The sequence below is a fragment of the Sphaeramia orbicularis genome, unplaced genomic scaffold, assembly GCF_902148855.1.
Source record: "Sphaeramia orbicularis unplaced genomic scaffold, fSphaOr1.1, whole genome shotgun sequence".
NCBI classification, from domain to species: domain Eukaryota; kingdom Metazoa; phylum Chordata; class Actinopteri; order Kurtiformes; family Apogonidae; genus Sphaeramia; species Sphaeramia orbicularis.
In genome coordinates this window covers 268,388-289,096 of record NW_021941583.1, presented here as the reverse complement: position 1 = coordinate 289,096, position 20,709 = coordinate 268,388, and the positions used below count along the sequence as shown (strand labels likewise).

At 43.7% G+C, this 20,709-nt stretch overlaps 1 protein-coding gene and 1 long non-coding RNA gene across 2 annotated transcripts; one reads left to right on the top strand and one right to left on the bottom strand.

Annotated features, from left to right (window-relative positions):
* The first annotated feature begins 326 nt into the window (after positions 1-326).
* On the top strand, positions 327-15,215 carry LOC115416265 (nuclear transport factor 2). Its single transcript, XM_030130013.1, has 5 exons — positions 327-394; positions 2,861-2,980; positions 4,859-4,930; positions 12,049-12,147; positions 14,287-15,215. Exons 2-5 carry the CDS (start codon positions 2,882-2,884, stop codon positions 14,398-14,400), a joined length of 384 nt encoding a protein of 127 aa, XP_029985873.1. The 5' UTR covers positions 327-394; positions 2,861-2,881; the 3' UTR covers positions 14,401-15,215.
* Positions 5,048-5,678, bottom strand: LOC115416266 (uncharacterized). Its single transcript, XR_003934937.1, has 2 exons — positions 5,644-5,678; positions 5,048-5,167 (listed from the first exon to the last, which is right to left on the bottom strand). It is a non-coding gene; the product is annotated as an uncharacterized LOC115416266 (long non-coding RNA).
* Positions 15,216-20,709: the final 5,494 nt, after the last annotated feature.

The window sequence follows — 20,709 nt, the reverse complement described above, 5'->3', positions numbered from 1 at the left end:
GACATGTCCTGGGTCTGAGGAGGACAAAGCAGAGGAATGAAGGGAACTCCTCTGTGTTCAGGAGAACTGTGGCCAGATGCTTTTAGAACCATGTCAGCTCTTATTTGTAGAATGTCATTTCACTGACACGTGGGTCACAGTTTGGCGTTGACATTATTTCTAGGTTATTCTGTTCTTATTTGAGCGGTCTGACCCCCTTTGAGCTCACACGGGGTGTCTGAGGCCCTGGACAGTCCTGCTGGAACCTGACGGTGACCTGAGCGGCCCTTTAAGATGAGCATAAAGACTACAATCCCAGAATGCACCGGGCCGCTTACGGCTTTGAGCGCGTGCCCTGGCGTCAGTCGGAGCAGACCTCGCGCATTCGTGCAGCCAGCCTCGGCTTCGGTTAGAGGTAAGTTTGGATTCCTTCAGTTTTAGACGGCCTCATACAGTACAGTGAATGGAAACATGTAGGGAAACACAAGGGGCCAGTGTAGCCTGGCCTCTGACCCGGTCTAAGCCGCTCTAAGTGCCTCAGTAGGCTGCGTGTGCCCTGTTTGGGTGGACCGACGGGCACGCCTATGAGGGTTCAGCCGCGGAGCGGAGCGCGCGGGCCCGGAGCAGCCGTCAACACTTGGAGCAGCCCGGATATTTTTAGCACCGGTGAAACAGGCCAGCACCGGCCAGCACGAATATAGAGCCGGAACACAGCATGGAACTGACGGCTAACATTAGCAAGACATGGGAATTCAATCCACTGTCTGGGTTCACACAGGTTGAGTCAACGTTAGCAAACAACACCTCACAAGCTAGTAGCATGTGGCTAGGCTAACCTGTGCTAACTGTAGTCCTCCACAGTCAGTGTGTGAACGGGGCTAAAACTGTGCTAACTGTAGTCCTCCAGTCTATGTCAGTGTGTGAACGGGGCTAAAACTGTGCTAACTGTAGTCCTCCAGTCTATGTCAGTGTGTGAACGGGGCTAAAACTGTGCTAACTGTAGTCCTCCAGTCTATGTCAGTGTGTGAACGGGGCTAAAACTGTGCTAACTGTAGTCCTCCACAGTCTGTGTCAGTGTGTGAACGGGGCCTAAAACTGTGCTAACTGTAGTCCTCCAGTCTGTGTCAGTGTGTGAACGGGGCTAAAACTGTGCTAACTGTAGTCCTCCACAGTCTGTGTCAGTGTGTGAACGGGGCTAAAACTGTGCTAACTGTAGTCCTCCAGTCTGTGTCAGTGTGTGAACGGGGCTAAAACTGTGCTAACTGTAGTCCTCCAGTCTGTGTCAGTGTCTGAACGGGGCTAAAACTGTGCTAACTGTAGTCCTCCAGTCTGTGTCAGTGTCTGAACGGGGCTAAAACTGTGCTAACTGTAGTCCTCCAGTCTGTGTCAGTGTGTGAACGGGGCTAAAACTGTGCTAACTGTAGTCCTCCACAGTCTGTGTCAGTGTGTGAACGGGGCTAAAACTGTGCTAACTGTAGTCCTCCAGTCTGTGTCAGTGTCTGAACGGGCTAAAACTGTGCTAACTGTAGTCCTCCAGTCTGGTCAGTGTCTGACGGGGCTAAAACTGTGCTAACTGTAGTCCTCCAGTCTGTGTCAGTGTGTGAACGGGGCTAAAACTGTGCTAACTGTAGTCCTCCAGGTCTGTGTCAGTGTGTGAACGGGGCTTAAAACTGTGCTAACTGTAGTCCTCCAGTTCTGTGTCAGTGTGTGACGGGGCTACAAAACGTGCTAACTGTAGTCCTCCAGTCTGTGTCAGTGTGTGAACGGGGCTAAAACTGTGCTAACTGTAGTCTCCAGTCTGTGTCAGTGTGTGAACGGGGCTAAAACTGTGCTAACTGTAGTCCTCCAGTCTGTGCGTGTGCGATGTGTAATGTAGTAATACAGTCTGTGTCAGTGTTGTGAACGGGGCTAAAACTGCCTTCATTGGGTGTAGCCGTTCAGTACTTGGACACAGAGCTAGAAGTGTGCGTCTTGTCTTGGTGGATGTAGCAGTGGTGTTTCTTCTGTTGGTTCTCCACTCTTGCTAACTCTCTAACCTTTCAGATTGTTCCAGTAACAACAAGTGGGTGCTTCTGGGGAAGCGCATGACTTGTGCTGTCAGTGTCACTCAAGCGGAGCTGATGTGCTCAGCAAAACACGCCTGCAGCGGATTAGTAAAAAGTTGTTGTAAGGTTTTCCGCAGATTCAATGTTATTCATGCCATTTTTTATGCACTGTCCGACTGGGGTTTTTTTTAGAGTTGAGGTCAGAAACGGAAGGCTTAAAAATGCATGTATACGTTAGTGTGTGTTTCTGTAAAACACAGGGACACAGTGGATGTTAAAGAGCTTTTAAGGCTTTTTACGTGTCAATTCAAGTTTTTACAGTGGATGTGCATGTTAGAGTTGGCTTTACCTTTGTTTCAACAGTGTGTCATTATTGCCATGATGTGCATTTTATATCAAAGATGTTTCTAAGACAGTATTTTTTTAGATCATAGACAATGCATTGGACACAGAACATCTGATGTTCTGCATTAAGAGTAGATAGCATTGAACTTGTTAGCATCGCCCATCCCTGATTGGGTTTAACAACGATAATATAAAAACAGAATAAACAATAGCATAATCAAACAGCATAAAAGCTTATTCACATCTACTACACATACATTAACACACTCAAAACAAACATGAACAGTAAGTTTCACCAAACAGTATACATTTTATTAGTGGGTACATTCTTGTTTTGTTTTCAACCAGTTCTTAATTTTTTGTTGAAATTTGTTATCAGTTTTATTTAATTTGTTTTGTTTGTCCTCTGAACCCTCCGTATTCATTGGGTGCCTACATTTTATGGAGGCCTGTCAGCATAATCCTTCTTGTTCCCTTCCCACTGTTCCCAGTGTGTTGTAGGGTGAGCCAGGATGGTGGACCAGCCTCTGTGGGAGCAGATAGGATCCAGCTTTGTGCAGCACTACTACCAGTTGTTTGATTCAGACAGAACTCAGCTTGGATCCATATACGTGAGTAGAACAGATCTTGTTTTCATTTAACTTCAGGATGAAAGGTAAGGTTACATGTAGCACATCTGCACCAGGAGTGAGGCCGGTTTTCATGGGCTCCTGAAAGCACTTTTAAGCTGTAATTAAGAACAGACACTGTTAATGATGATAGTAGTGATTATCAAACACTGTATGAAAATATCGACTCCTTTGTTTACCCTGATGTCACAACTCAAAGCATGTATTAAACTCAAAGTATATAAATGCAAATTAATGACTCAGCCCTTGTTCATTAGTGATACATTGACATAATGTGGAAGGAATGTGATGTTAGCCAAACTGTAGCAAATAAAACTACTACAAAGACAGGATTTGGATAGAATGAAGCTACTGTAACTGAAGTTATTATAATTTTCTGAAACTCAAACTTCAGTGTTCAGGGTTCCTACAGGGTCTTAAAAAGTCTTAAAAGTCTTGAATTTACAAATCTGCATTTAATACCTTAAATAAGTCTTTTAAAAGTATTAAATGTGATATGGTAGGTCTTATGTAATGTTGCCATTAACTTGTTCGCTCTATTGTGTGTAAATGTGTATGTTAAATGTCCAAGCTGCAAAGGAACTAACATTAGTCGACTCAGTTCTTATGTTCCAACCCCACAATTTTAATTGAACGTAGTAAACTAGTTATCGCTAACTGCTTCAACACATGTAGTCAGTAATCGCCAGAGAAAATAGACTGTGGGAACTTTAAGGGACAGCTTGCAAGCAAAAAGTAAGCATGAGGAAATGCAAATTTAATAAAGCCTGGCTGGAGGGAAGATCATTGTCCACCTGTTTGACACCAGTGGAGGGGAAGGTGGTTGAAGTTTTCTGCATTTTATGCAAGAAATCAGTTCAACTCGAACAAATGGAATCAAGGCGTTGGAGTAAAGAAATACATTTTCCTAAATTCTAGGAGTCGTGAATTTTTTTGCTAGAATGGTCGTGAAATAGCCATTAAATTGTGTTCTAAGTAGTCTTAAACTGGTCTTAAAAACTCTTATATTTAACTTGTAGAAACTTATAGAAACCCTGGTGTTACACTGAGGTGAACAGTCTTACCTAACTATATTTCTAACAATGTGGTGTGAATGCTCAATGCTGTACACATTTAAGTTGATGTAAACAGTGCATTAGGTGAAAAGGACAGGCAAAAAAATCTTTTGCTTGTAGCCTATTCCTTTTTTGGTTTTTATGTTTATTACAATTGATCTACTAAGTACAATGATTGACGTAAAACCAAAAGTAAATTCATTTATTCGTTCATTCAATGTAAGTTAATTTTAATAATTACCTTCAACCACACTCTTATTATTTCAATGTAACTGTCCATTCAAACTCCATTTTACAATATACACACATGTACACAAACAAACCAGACCCAGACCAAGCAGCCTCTGAAACCACAACATCAGCAGCTGACACTGAGAAATGAACCTGACAAGATGAGCAGAAACATTAATGGCATCAAATTACAATAACTTTAACCTATCAAACCAACACGTGTTCTGTACGACTCTGTTTATTACAGCGATATAAACCAGTCCTTACTTTGGATTCTCACTGCAGCAATCTAACTCCGCACTGAAAGGTTGTCTTAAGAGGTGAAAATCTGCCAAATCGGCGGCGCAAAAAGACAAAATTAATACATCTATGACATATAGCAGTGCTTCAAAACAGTGCCGTAGCCAGAAATGAAACCTAATTACCGTAGGAACAGGGATGCTGTGTCTGTGTGTTACTGTGCCTGCACTAAATTATAAATACCACCATCCATACCTAAACCATCCCATGGGATTCTGTGGGGAACACTGATCTTGTGTCTAATCTCTTTGTGTCTTTGTTTTCCTCCGTACAGACAGATACATCATGCCTTACTTGGGAAGGACAGCAGTTCCAGGGAAAAAATGACATTGTTGAGAAGCTCACTGTGAGTTTGTTTGGTATCTGAAGTAGCATGTGGTGGATGTTTGTGGTATTACTCGCCTGAGAGAGAAATGGGAGTGGAGGGCAGCACATTTACTCAAGAATTACAACGTGATCATGGCTCATAGGCTCCGTTCACACTGCAACCAAATGGGGCCCATATCTGATTTTTGTGTCCATTTGTGACCTGGATCTGATCTGTTACAGACAGTCTGAACAGCACTCATCTGACCCAGACCCACTTCCATGTGTGGTCCTAAATCTGACCCAGAACACTTCCCTATGTGGTCCTAAATCTGACCCAGAACACTTCCATATGTGGTCCTAAATCTGACCCAAACCACTTCCATATGTGGTCCTAAACCTGACCCGGACACTTTCATATGTAGTCCTAAATCTGACCCAGACCACTTTCATATGTGGTCCTAAATCTGACCCAGACCACTTCCATATGTGGTCCTAAATCTGACCCAGAACACTTTCATATGTGGTCCTAAATCTGACCCAGAAAACTTTCATATGTGGTCCTAAATCTGACCCAGACCACTTCCATATGTGGTCCTAAATCTGACCCAGAAAACTTTCATATGTGGTCCTAAATCTGACCCAGACCACTTCCATATGTGGTCCTAAATCTGACCCAGGACACTTTCATATGTGGTCCTAAATCTGACCTGGACCACTTTCATATGTGGTCCTACATCTGACCTGGACCACTTCCATATGTGGTCCTAAATCTGATACGTATCTGATATTTTCCAATGTGACTTCAGTCTGAACGGCCAGGTCGCATTTATTTGACCTTTATGTCACTGAAATGCGACAAACATTCAAACACAGTGTGTGTCTGTGCGGTCTCATATTCCATCAGGACCTCTTGAGTGCATGTGGGTCACTTCAGGACCTCTTGAGTGCATGTGGGTCACTTCAGGACCTCTTGAGTGCATGTGGGTCACTTCAGGACCTCTTGAGTGCATGTGGGTCACTTCAGGACCTCTTTAGTCCATGTGAGTCACTTCAGGGTCACATTCAGTTCAGACTCAAAACTGATGGAAGTCACATTTAATTTGTAATATGGACCAACACAAAAAAGTCAGATTGCACCCAAAAAATGTGAACTGTGCTTGTGGACCTGCTGTGTGAACGAAGCCTTGGAGTCTTTACATCCAGGAATCTTTTTGGAATCTTTTTTCTTTTCCTTATAAGTCTCCTCCATGGTTCATTCAGTTTACAGGGCAGGGTTTGTGTTTCCTGGTGCACGCTGGCTTTTATCAGTATCACATTTAATTCAAATATCACTGTCCAAACTGTCCTGTGCAAAATATATGAAATGTCTGAATGGGCAGTGTATTAAAGAGCTTAGCCCTATGTGATTTATAGAATACATTTCCCAGACAGGTTCAATATAAACTATAGGCTTTTTATGCAAGAGTTTGGTTGAAGACTGGTTACAAATATTGTGCACTGTCATTTGTGTTAGTAGTTTGAGGTTTCACTTCCTGTCTTTGAAGTGGGCGTGGTCAGAACAGTTGTCAAGGTTGTGTGGATGAATAAATATAGATTAACCCTTAAAGACCCAAACGTCCACCTTTAACCTAAACCATCTACTGATCTGAACTGTTTAATACCTGTTGATCCACTAATCCTGTCATTACGTATCAATAATTGGTGTAAAATACAGTTGTTCATCTTTTCATGGTTATCAGATATGGCCATATTTGGACGGCAAGGGGCTCCGTAGTTACCGTGGAAACACCGTCATCCTCTACAACATTGATTCACCAGTCAAACCCGTGGAGTTGGATCAGTGACAGTGGATGGACACACTGGGGTTTTGACCGGTTATTGATATCTTTGCTGAAAAAGTTGCTTTTTTCCTTCAGGTTTCTTTGTTTTTGATGTCATAACCCTCAACTTGAATCTGAGCTTTTATGGACATTTACGTGATCAACAAATTAAATGTAGGAAAAAAACAGATTTTTATTAAAAAGATGTAAAATTACAGAAGGGAATAGTATAACACATGTGGATAAATCACTAAAGGCTGAATAGCAAGAAAAAAATCATTTACTGGGTCTTTATGGGTTAATAAGAGCTAAAAAAAAAAAAGGCTTCACATTTTTAGCATAACCAATATTATTTTATTGTCATTATCATTTACTTTATCACCAGTTTTTGTTTCACCTGCTTTTGATCAGATTTGTGTTTCCAGATCACATGAGTCAGTCAGTGCTTAATGCCTGTCACTGTGTCGGCAACATATTAAATTTTCTCCTGCTCTGTTTCCGAAAAATGCTATTTTAGTTCAAATGTTCTGAAGATCTGTGACTTGTGTAAAATGAATCCAGTATTGAATGAAAGAGTCCAGACTGATCTCATGATATGGCGTTGTGTGTCACGCCAGTTCTTATGGCATTTGGCGTGCTACACGTACACATTTCCATCCTTTTGCATGTCATTCAACGCTATTTGATCACGAGTCAGTGTACGCCAAGATCTCAAGTTTACATATCCCTAACCCTTGTTTGTTTGTATATTTATTTATTTCAAATAATCTCTTAAAATCAAACAACAAAAGAATTATATAAAAGAAAGTCAAACATTCGAAAAGGAGTGGGATGGTTAACTTAGAATGTCCCGCCCCTTTACTCCATCCTTCACCTACCCTAAATTCCTCTGTCAAATTCATAAGTAACTCAGGAATCCTACACATGTCAGACTGAATTCTGACTATGCACAAAAACACAAAATTGCTGAACATACCAAGGATAGACTGTCCATTTAACAGCAGCACTTCACATCAAAATAAACTCTGTCCTTTCCATAACAGTAATAGTGCACATCAAGGACAAAAATAAACTCTGTCCTTTTCATGACAATAATACACATAACAAAAACAAAAGTAAACTATCTTTTTCATAATAGTAATGCACAAAAATAAACTGTCATTTCTTAGCAGTAATATACTTATCAAAAATAAACTGTCCAATTCATAACCTTTCCCATATGAAAAAACACAAACTCTATTTCATAACAATAATATCCATATAAAAAAAAAACACAAATAAACTCTATTTCATAACAATAATATCCATATAAAAAAAAAAAAAAACACAAACTCCCTGACCCTAACCCCTACCCGCTAATCATGTAGTATTTGACGCAGCTTGAACATACACACTGAAAGCACATAATGCATGCCGATAACGCGCAATTCATGATACCACGGTGAAAGAATTGTTCCTAATCTGTGTCTCCGTTTCCCGCTGGCACTGGAGTGAATGAACCAGATCTGCTGCTGGTCTAAAGGGACAGGACAGTGGACAAACCAGTGTGACACACAAACAGGGGTTCTGCTGTAGTTTTGGGCCCAACAGTGGTATTATATTTTCACTGCTTTTGAGCAATATGTGTAAGCTGACATGTCGACTCCAGTAAAGTATGTGAGGGATAAAGTTACAAAGCAGAGGGCAGCTGTTCCTGGCACAGGGCCAGGGCCAGAATGACTCACCAGGAGGTGACGGGAGGTCACCAAGCTCTGAGGACTCATAGTTTTTGTCTTTATTTACTTATATAATTTTCTTTTGTGTGTTATTCATTCTACTGTTTCAGTTTCTCAGCAGCTCATCAGGACACAGGTGGCAGGAAACGAGAATAGAAACACTCTAAATCCAACTACCCATATTTCCTGTATAGCAGCAGTTTAATAGAATATGACCCATTAGTGTGGAAAAGGGACACGCACGCCTTAAGTTTAAAGCACGTTGACTCTACTCTGGATATTATCATTTAATACAGGTCAAACTCATGTTAGTTCAGTTCCACACACAACCTAATCTGATCTAAAGTGGGCTGGACCGGTAAAATCATATAAATAATAGGATCAGAACTGATAAATAATGTCAACTCCAAAATTTTCTCTGTTTATGAGTGAAAAAAGTACAATTCCATAATAAAAATGTTTACATCTATGAACTGTACTTGAACATAACATGAACAACTAGAAAAGCAGTCGGAAAGCGCAGACCTCATCAGTCCCACCACCACCAAAATGTAATCCTTTGTTTTTGTGCCAGTATCAAAATTTCAAATGAAAATTTCATCCAAATCCGTCCGTAACTTTTGGAGTTAATTTGCACACAGACAGACCCCTATGAAAACATAACCTCTGCTGTTACACTTGGCTGAAGTAAATATGAACAACCTGAAAATTCTGAAGAAAAATAAGAACAATTTTAACAATATTGCGCTTTCGTTTATTATTGACACTTGTGCGTTATCAGTTACAGATCACCGTGGATCTACAAACATAAAACACTTAGTAAAAGGCAGAATATTGGTAAAATTCCACATACTTCTCTTGAGACATTCCAGGTTGTTCTTTGTAAAGGGTAAGTGTAAACATTTTTGTGTAATTTTGCTTTTTTTACACCAAAAGAGAAAATTTAGCTGTTTTCATTATTATAGGTTATTATGGTAGTACTTTCCTGGTCTGACCCACTTTAGATTGAACTGACCTAAAATTACTTTAACATCCTTGATCATTAATATCTTCAGTGTAATTTTTAGATTTCACAAATTCATCCCACGGGTCGGATTGGACCCTTTGTATGTTTGACACCCTTGATGTGGAACATTTGAGGTCAAGTATCTATAAATGTGTTGAATGCTGAGACCTGTGTCTACTGCACCACCACCACCTGTCCAGCAGGGGGCGCTCAACACCAGCAGCACAGGGAGGATCATGGGACAGGATGAGTGAAGCTGTAGGGTGGATATTCAGTTTGTTCTCAAAGCAGTGGGTTTGCAGTGGGTTCAGTGGTTTTATTGGGCTGTTCATTAGTTCAATATTTGTGAAATAAATGTAATTTCACTTTTGGATTCTGCATATGACTTCTACCTATTTAAATATACAAGCTTATCAGCTAGAAGAGGAGGTATGTCATTAATGGACCTGCAAATTTAAAAACAAACAGTATAATGTACAATAATGTAGAGTAAATAAATGTACAAAAGTACTGAGTGTAGACGACGGACCCTTTTCAGTACAACTTCATTAATTTGACACATGACCTTTTACACAACAGACATCTGGACTTTTCAAGTGTATTGTTAAAAATGGTTTCTTCACATTTAGCTGAGAGTCTGGTTTGGACCAGCTCTAAGTGTCATGAGATTACTGTTATGATTTGGCCTTAATATAAATAAAATGTGATTGATTGTATCAAGTTTGACCCTTTAAGGTGTGGAGGCTACTTCACGAATGCCCCGTTTATTAACTAAGGCTCCGTTCACACTGCAGGGAAATGTGGACCAAATCTGATGTTGTCACCCATATGTGACCTGGATCTGATCTGTTAAAGACAGTCTGAACAGCACTAATCTGACCCGGACCACTGTCATATGTGGTCCTAAATCTGACCCGGACCACTGTCATATGTGGTCCTAAATCTGATACAAACCACTTTCATATGTGGTCCTAAATCTGACCCGGACCACTGTCATATGCGGTCCTAATCTGATCCAGACCACTGTCATATGTGGTCCTAAATCTGACCCGGACCACTTTCATATGTGGTCCTAAATCTGACCCGGACCACTGTCATATGCGGTCCTAAATCTGATCCAGACCACTGTCATATGTGGTCCTAAATCTGACCCAGATGTGATATTTTCCAATGTGGCTTCAGTCTGAACATCCAGGTCGCATTTATCCGACCTTACGTCATTGAAATGCGACAAGCGTCCCAGTTCTGCGTCCCTCCATATTTCCTTCTGTAAACACAGTGTGTGTCTGCTTGGTCACATATTCCATCAGGACCTCTTAGTTCTTCAGGACCTCTTTAGTGTGTTTGGGTCACTTCAGGACCTCTTTAGTGTGTTTGGGTCACTTCAGGACCTCTAGTGCACTGGGTCACTTCAAGACCTCTTTAGTGCATGTGGGTCACTTCAGGACCTCTTTAGTGCGTTTGGGTCACTTCAGGACCTCTAGTGCACGTGGGTCACTTCAGGACCTCTTTAGTCCATGTGGGTCACTTCAGGACCTCTTTAGTCCATGTGGGTCACTTCAGGACCTCTGTAGTGCACGTGAGTCACTTCAGGACCTCTTTAGTCCATGTGGGTCACTTCAGGACCTCTGTAGTGCGCGTGGGTCACTTCAGGACCTCTGTAGTGCACGTGGGTCACTTCAGGGACCCTCTTTAGTCCATGTGGGTCACTTCAGGACCTCTGTAGTGCACGTGGGTCACTTCAGGACCTCTGTAGTGCACGTGGTCACTTCAGGACCTCTGTAGTGCATGTGGGTCACTTCAGGACCTCTGTAGTGCATGTGGGTCACTTCAGGGTCACATTCAGTTCAGACTCTGAACTGATAGAAGAAGAATATGAACGAGCTCACAACAATCAGATTTCACCAAAAAATCTGAATTGCGCATTCAGACCTGCGGTGTGAACGTATCTTCAGTTTTCGGTGTGTGTTGTTAACTGAATCCAGATAGCCTTATATGGATATTTAACAAAGTTCATGTTTTTTCTCTACATTTGGGTCTCTTGTCCACATCTAATCAGTATTATAAATCCCTAAAAGCCTCCGTTGAACTTCCTGACTGTTGCGTGCAGTGAGTCCACAGTTTTAAGGCCTCCAGGAATGATGGTTTGTCTGAGCAGCTGTAGTTAGTTTAGTTTTGTTAGTTTTATTCACAAAAATATGAGTGTGGACAGATTTGTCTTTTAAATTCAGAGGAACAGTCCCTGTTTAGGGAAACCTCCATCTGGGTGTGGACAGGACCTAAGTGTCCTCAGTCCACATCTGAATGGGACACAACTCGTCCAAGTTCATCTACTAATGGCTGCTGTGGAAGACGTCTATTGATTATTAATTAGATTTTTAAAAATTGTGTTTTGATTTTTATTACTTTATTCAGTTATTTTCAAATAACAATTTTTTCTTTGTTTTTTACCCATTTTATAAGGGAACAAACAAAAGTAATCTTAGATGAATAGACAGTGGAAGTATCTTGTTGCAGCCCAGTTAATTTGCGTGTGTCATTTCTAACAGACTTGATGCTTGAGTTGATATTAATATTAATGGGTTTTGTTTTTTTTTTTTTGTGTGTGTGCCAGAGTCTCCCCTTCTCTAAAATAGCGCATAGTATAACTGCGCAGGACCACCAACCAACCCCAGACTGCTGCATACTGAGTATGGTTGTAGGACAGCTAAAGGTACAGTACTGCCTTCACTCTGCTCTCATAAATCACACCATATTTTACAGATCATTTTGCTCTAAAGGCTTCAGCGTCAGATCCGATGTGAATGTGTGTCTCAGAAAGTACATTTCATATTTGAAAGTACATTTACATGACAGTAGACTCACATTTTAAGGGGTCAGTGGTGGTTCAACATTTAGCTACTGAATGTTTTTGTGCAGCTGTGTGTCATTTCACTGTTAATTCACAGAAAAGTTCACACATGGATCAGGTGAATGAAAGTTGTCATTAAAATACTGAACACATGATGATGGAAAGAAGAAAATGCATAGAGGGAAAAAGCAGCAGCTCATGACCCACAGCTTGGGTTGGGTTTGGTTCCACTGGAAGCAGAAGAGGGTGTTTACACTGCAAAAATCTAACTCTGACCCAGTGGATTTGTCTCATTTCTGTTCCAAACATCTGATCCCACTGAAACACCGACAGAATCGCCTCCAGAGGAACTGTACACTGAGACAGAAGAACTGATTTACACACAAGAGATCTGCAACATCTGAGTTACACTGATCTGAACAACAGCATCTACACTGGGTCCACTGGAGGAGGGTTTTTCTTGAATTCAGCAAAAAAATCTGTAACCGTTTCAATTATTGATCCTGTTACGTTGTAAGAACCATATGTGTCTAGAAAACAAGTCCAACATTTTTTCTGTAAGCATTTATTGTCCTTCAGTACTAAACGGACAGATGAGGTCATCCAGAACAGGATCAAAGACACTTAGATTTGTCTCATATATGTACATGTTCCTTTGACCTGAGCCAAAAATAGAACTTTTAAGAGTTGAAACTAGGGATGCACTGTCACCGATACAAGTATTGGCATCGCTGCCAAGTGTTGGACACACCTATGGAATAGTTGTTTCAAACCAGTTTTACACATTATTCACTTGTGTTTTTGCAAAGGTTTGACTCAAATTTGCTCGACATTTAATGAAAACAGAGGTTAAAGCCACCGTATGTAGGACTGTGGCCCAAACTGGTACTGCAGTCACATTCCAAGTACTGTACAGTGTGACATCCTCTCCTCCTCCCCCCAGGCTAGGGGTTGCCAGATCCTGCATGAACATCTACTACTAGTGTTTCCACTAATCCTTGCCACCACACCATAAATTTCATACAAAAAAATCATCAGCAGACTGATGATACATCAGTGTAATATAGAATAGAACAGGACAAACGTCCTGCACACTCAAATGAAAGTTTGGAAAGATTCAGGAGAAACAGAAAAGGGAAATGAGCATTAGGGTTTCACTGTTACTACAAGACGCACCATCGCTCGCACGAAACATGGAGATGGATGAAAGCAGAGGACGATTTGAAGAGCGACGCCGGCTCTGCCTCAGTCTGACCACCGTAAGAACCACTGAGAGCCGGGGTCACGGCCTCTGCACCCGGTCCCTTCTACCGGGGCCGGGCTGCAGTCTCTTCTCCTGGCCCTGGTGAACAGACTGCTGGTCCAGGACTGGTGAACAGACCTGGTACTGGTGTAGGACTGGTGAACAGACCTGGTACTGGTGTAGGACTGGTGAACAGACCTAGGACTGGTGAACAGACCTGGTACTGGTGTAGGACTGGTGAACAGACCTGGTACTGGTGCAGGACTGGTGAACAGACCTGGTACTGGTGTAGGACTGGTGAACAGACCTGGTACTGGTGTAGGACTGGTGAACAGACCTAGGACTGGTGAACAGACCTGGTACTGGTGCAGGACTGGTGAACAGACCTGGTACTGGTGTAGGACTGGTGAACAGACCTGGTACTGGTGCAGGACTGGTGAACAGACCTGGTATGGGTGTAGGACTGGTGAACAGACCTAGGACTGGTGAACAGACCTGGTACTGGTGCAGGACTGGTGAACAGACCTGGTATTGCAGTCTATATCTTGAACCTGTGTGTGTGTGTGTGTGTGTGTGTGTGTGTGTGTGTCCATGGTGTGGTCTATATCCTGAATCTGTCCTGTGTGTGTGTGTGTGTGTGTGTGTGTGTCCATGGTGCGGTCTATGTCCTGAACCTGTCCTTATGTGCGGTCTATGTCCTGAACCTGTCCTTATGTGCGGTCTATATCCTGAACCTGTCCTTGTGTGTGTGTTCACAGGCAGATAACGACCCCATCATGGGTTTCCACCAGAGCTTCATCCTGAAGAACGTCAACGACTCGTGGGTGTGCACCAATGACATGTTCAGGCTGGCCATTCACAACTTTGGCTAACCCCCCCCCCCCCCCCCCGTTTGGTGGGCAGGGGCGGCCGTAGTAAAGGGCACCACGCCATGAAATACGGAAGGAACGGGAGGGGGGAGTTGAGGACGGGGGGAGGAGAGGAGGCGCCACTCCCCCCTCCCTCCCTCCCGCCGTCTCATTTAACGCCCGTTCGACGAGCAGATACCGGATTCTAGATGTCAATCACTGAACCTCCTCCAGGTGGGTTCTTTCCAGAGCGCCCCGGCCTGTAGAAGTGCCACGTGAGCCAGCCGACCAATCAGAAGCCCCTGTCTGCCGCCGCTGCGCTGCATGAAGCTGGAGCCCCTCATTACAGTACGTACACTCAAGAAAGACAAACAGCTGACCGACCACCGCCGCTCCAGCCGCGTTCACCACACCCTCTGTACTCCGTTCTGACCCGTTTGTCCGACCGTCGACCGCACCGCTGTTGGCGCCGCCTCGTAGATCCACGTTCGGGCGGGGCGGGCCCGTTGGGCTCCGCCCCTTCGTGCTGTCATTTGTTTTTAGATGCCGTTCCAGTGTCGGCTTTAGCTCCGCCTTCGCGTCCAGCTCCGTTGAGTCTTTTGCACCTGCTGAACTTCACCGTGGTTCATCCACTCGTGTCGGGTTTCGCTTTCATCACAAACCACAGAATCATGGAGGACGAACTTCCACCTTCTGTGTGAAAGGCTGATCCTTCACATTCACTCTCTCTCTTTTTTCTCTCTCATTCTTTCTGTCTCTTTCTCTTTTGTCTCACGCGTCGGGCAGATAACAACATGGACTACAGCCACGATTCACAATAAACCTGGACTTTTTCTTAACGCTGTGGCCTTGTGTCTCCATTTTCCTCTGCAGGAGCAGTTGTTGGTCCATTTGTCTGCTTTGTGTTTGTGCTTTTTGACCACGGTGAACCTCGGACAGAAAAGGAAAACTGCCCGACACTGAAAGTATTCACCCCAAAGTGACGGAAAATACAAATGGGTCAAGTCACGCGCCTGTTGACTTTGAATCCAAAAATTAGAATTGAGATAATGATTTCAAACTTTTTGTAGTTCAATAGTAAAACATCTTAAGTTTCTAAATCCATTAAAATTTGTGTCAAAAAAAGGATTTTCAAGAAAATGACTGAACTTTTTATATGAACTAAGTTCAGTTCCTCTCAAAGTTCTCAGAATGAATAATAACAGAACTTATCATGACTATAATTTGAAATCTCAATCATATATTTCTGTTTTCAGTATAGTTTTATGACCTTTTATACATCCTTTTATCATTATAAAAATCATTTTGTCTGAATAATTGGTGTGAATTGCTTTTTGAAGCATTTGAATATCAGATGGTGCCGATCATGTAGGGAATTTCATTTTCCTCAAAAAACATGTTTTTTTTTTAATCACTAATTCATCAAATGAACTATACCGATGGAAAATTGTGAAAGTAAGTATTTAACCCTCTGCTTAAGCATGGCTTCACTGGAATTTAAGATGATTTTGTCACTAATCTAAAAAAATAGATTTATTTTTTTCCTACAAAACCAAAAATAGGTCTGGACATGAAATGGCTGCATGTGAAGGATTTAACCCTTCACTTTCTATAGTTTTAACTTTTCACATCAATCATTCTGATATTCTGTTGTCTTCATATGGATTTGATAGACATGAAAATGACATTTTCTAGAAAACATTTCCTCTTCATTGAGATCAGAGGGTCGCTATCAGAGGATATTGATGAGACTGAACTGGATCAGTCTGTCAGCTGGAGTGAACGGAACCACAGTGAAGTTCCTCAGAACGGGAACAGTCTGAGCTTCTGTCAGCTTCAGCATCCTTTACTTCAACACCCACAGCTTCATCAGGCCCCAGCCTGCAGCCTACTCCAGCAGAAGCAGTCCATCCAGGATCCCAGCCGCTGACCGGCACCATTGACTCCAGTGTGTGATTTATGCACAAGCGTGCTGTAGATCGAATAAATATTCTTCTGTTTTCAGTGGAGAAGCCACGTCAAAGGCTGAAACGCTCCATAATTATCAACAAATTCCACTTGTGAAACTGTATTTGGGTCAGTATCACTATAAGGAGCCTTTCAGATCCAAATGTCCAAAACAAGTGGAGCGTTCATACTCTGTTTTCAATGTGTTTAGTGGGCTGTAGGCTGTTCGCATGTTGGTCAAACTCCCACATTTTGAATCTATTTACAAGCAAACGAAGTACAAGCCCACCACAACATACGAAACGCAGATGTCCACCCTGTTACCGACAAATACATGGAAAAACTGACAGGTGTGGCTAAAGTGGCTAAAGGCTAATGTTGGACCTGGAGTTGGTGAAGTAGTTCAAGAGGACTGGAAATAATATTAGTTGAACGTTACGATTATTTAATAAAAAAAAGTCAAACCTTGTACTTTTGTGGGTCTCAGGAGTTTAAAGGGACGTTTCCCTTACAGTGACAGGGTGGACAGGGTTCAAGGACGTGTAGAAGGTTAAATATCATTATGAAAATGAAATATAAATGATCAAAATGACTTGTTTTATCAAAAAATTTAATTTAATTACGTCCAAAAACCTATTTAACTTTTTTTTCATGTAAACAGTTCTATGGACAGTGTGATGGACGTGCACAGACCAGGTCCATTCCATCAAAGAACAAACAGGAATAAGAATCCCATTTTCAGAGGTTTAAAATAGTACTGGTATGAGTGTACGTGTGTCCGTTCATAACCCTAACCCAGAACGGGACCAGGGGGTTCAGGTTCTACTGGGAACACCACACTGACCCGTTTGTGTTCTGACATGTCCCACAAGTGTGTTCGCTTCTGATGGACTGTTCCACGTACAACAGGACTGTTCCACTTACAACAGGACTGTTCCACTTACAGCAGGTCTGTTCCACGTACAACAGGACTGTTCCACGTACAGCAGGACTGTTCCACTTACAGCAGGACTTTTCCACTTACAGGAGGACTGTTCCACTTACAGCAGGACTGTTCCACTTACAGCAGGACTGTTCCATGTACAACAGGACTGTTCCATGTACAACAGGACTGTTCCACTTACAGGAGGACTGTTCCACTTACAGCAGGACTGTTCCACTTACAGCAGGACTGTTCCATGTACAACAGGACTGTTCCATGTACAACAGGACTGTTCCACTTACAGGAGGACTGCTCCACTTACAGCAGGACTGTTCCACTTACTGCAGGACTGTTCCACGTACAGCAGGACTGTTCCACGTACAGCAGGACTGCTGCACGTACAACAGGACTGTTCCACTTACTGCAGGACTGTTCCACTTACTGCAGGACTGTTCCACGTACAACAGGACTGTTCCACGTACAACAGGACTGTTCCACGTACAGCAGGACTGTTCCACTTACAGCAGGACTGTTCCATGTACAACAGGACTGTTCCATGTACAACAGGACTGTTCCATGTACAACAGGACTGTTCCACTTACAGCAGGACTGTTCCACTTACAGCAGGACTGTTCCACTTACAGCAGGACTGTTCCATGTACAACAGGACTGTTCCACTTACAGCAGGACTGTTCCACGTACAGCAGGACTGTTCCACTTACAGCAGGACTGTTCCACGTACAACAGGAGTGTTCCACGTACAGCAGGACTGTTCCACGTACAACAGGACTGTTCCACGTACAGCAGGACTGTTGCACTTACAGCAGAACTGTTGCACTTACAGCAGGACTGTTCCACGTACAGCAGGACTGTTCCACGTACAACAGGACTGTTCCACGTACAACAGGACTGTTCCACTTACAGCAGGACTGTTCCACGTACAACAGGACTGTTCCACTTACAGCAGGACTGTTCCACGTACAACAGGACTGTTCCACGTACAACAGGACTGTTCCACGTACAGCAGGACTGTTCCACTTACAGCAGGACTGTTCCATTTACAGCAGGACTGTTCCACGTACAGCAGGACTGTTCCACGTACAACAGGACTGTTCCACTTACAGCAGGACTGTTCCACGTACAGCAGGACTGTTCCACGTACAGCAGGACTGTTCCACGTACAACAGGACTGTTCCACTTACAGCAGGACTGTTCCACGTACAGCAGGACTGTTCCACGTACAGCAGGACTGTTCCACTTACAGCAGGACTGTTCCACTTACAGCAGGACTGTTCCACGTACAGCAGGACTGTTCCACGTACAGCAGGACTGCTGCACGTACAACAGGACTGTTCCACTTACTGCAGGACTGTTCCACGTACAACAGGACTGTTCCACGTACAACAGGACTGTTCCACGTACAACAGGACTGTTCCACGTACAGCAGGACTGTTGCACTTACAGCAGAACTGTTGCACTTACAGCAGGACTGTTCCACGTACAGCAGGACTGTTCCACGTACAGCAGGACTGTTCCACTTACAGCAGGACTGTTCCACGTACAGCAGGACTGTTCCACGTACAACAGGACTGTTCCACTTACAGCAGGACTGTTCCACGTACAGCAGGACTGTTCCACGTACAACAGGACTGTTCCACGTACAGCAGGACTGTTCCACTTACAGCAGGACTGTTCCATTTACAGCAGGACTGTTCCACGTACAGCAGGACTGTTCCACGTACAACAGGACTGTTCCACTTACAGCAGGACTGTTCCACGTACAACAGGACTGTTCCACGTACAGCAGGACTGTTCCACGTACAACAGGACTGTTGCACTTACAGCAGGACTGTTCCACGTACAGCAGGACTGTTCCACTTACAGCAGGACTGTTCCACTTACTGCAGGACTGTTCCACTTACAGCAGGACTGTTCCACTTACAGCAGGACTGTTCCACTTACAGCAGGACTGTTCCACGTACAGCAGGACTGTTGCACTTACAGCAGGACTGTTCCACGTACAGCAGGACTGTTCCACTTACAGCAGGACTGTTCCACTTACTGCAGGACTGTTCCACTTACAGCAGGACTGTTCCACTTACTGCAGGACTGTTCCACTTACAGCAGGACTGTTCCACGTACAGCAGGACTGTTCCACGTACAGCAGGACTGTTCCACTTACAGCAGGACTGTTCCACGTACAACAGGACTGTTCCACGTACAGCAGGACTGTTCCACTTACAGCAGGACTGTTCCACTTACTGCAGGACTGTTCCACGTACAGCAGGACTGTTCCACGTACAGCAGGACTGTTCCACGTACAACAGGACTGTTCCACTTACAGCAGGACTGTTCCACGTACAACAGGACTGTTCCACGTACAGCAGGACTGTTCCACTTACAGCAGGACTGTTCCACTTACTGCAGGACTGTTCCACGTACAGCAGGACTGTTCCACGTACAGCAGGACTGTTCCACGTACAGCAGGACTGTTCCACGTACAACAGGACTGTTCCACGTACAGCAGGACTGTTCCACTTACTGCAGGACTGTTCCACGTACAACAGGACTGTTGCACTTACAGCAGGACTGTTCCACGTACAGCAGGACTGTTCCACTTACAGCAGGACTGTTCCACTTACTGCAGGACTGTTCCACTTACAGCAGGACTGTTCCACTTACAGCAGGACTGTTCCACTTACAGCAGGACTGTTCCACGTACAGCAGGACTGTTGCACTTACAGCAGGACTGTTCCACGTACAGCAGGACTGTTCCACTTACTGCAGGACTGTTCCACTTACAGCAGGACTGTTCCACTTACTGCAGGACTGTTCCACTTACAGCAGGACTGTTCCACGTACAGCAGGACTGTTCCACGTACAGCAGGACTGTTCCACTTACAGCAGGACTGTTCCACGTACAACAGGACTGTTCCACGTACAGCAGGACTGTTCCACTTACAGCAGGACTGTTCCACTTACTGCAGGACTGTTCCACGTACAGCAGGACTGTTCCACGTACAGCAGGACTGTTCCACGTACAACAGGACTGTTCCACTTACAGCAGGACTGTTCCACGTACAACAGGACTGTTCCACGTACAGCAGGACTGTTCCACTTACAGCAGGACTGTTCCACTTACTGCAGGACTGTTCCACGTACAGCAGGACTGTTCCACGTACAGCAGGACTGTTCCACGTACAGCAGGGCTGCTGCACGTACAACAGGACTGTTCCACTTACAGCAGGACTGTTCCACGTACAGCAGGACTGTTCCACGTACAACAGGACTGTTCCACTTACAGCAGGACTGTTCCACGTACAACAGGACTGTTCCACGTACAGCAGGACTGTTCCACTTACAGTAGGACTGTTCCACTTACTGCAGGACTGTTCCACGTACAGCAGCACTGTTCCACGTACAGCAGGACTGTTCCACGTACAACAGGACTGTTCCACTTACAG

Coding starts and splice junctions, on each gene's coding strand:
- LOC115416265 (XM_030130013.1), top strand. CDS start 2,882: ATGGTGGACCAGCCTCTGTGGGAGCAGATAGGATCCAGCTTTGTGCAG. Junction 2,981..4,858: donor CTCAGCTTGGATCCATATAC/GTGAGTAGAACA, acceptor TCCTCCGTACAG/ACAGATACATCATGCCTTAC. Junction 12,148..14,286: donor TGGTTGTAGGACAGCTAAAG/GTACAGTACTGC, acceptor GTGTGTTCACAG/GCAGATAACGACCCCATCAT.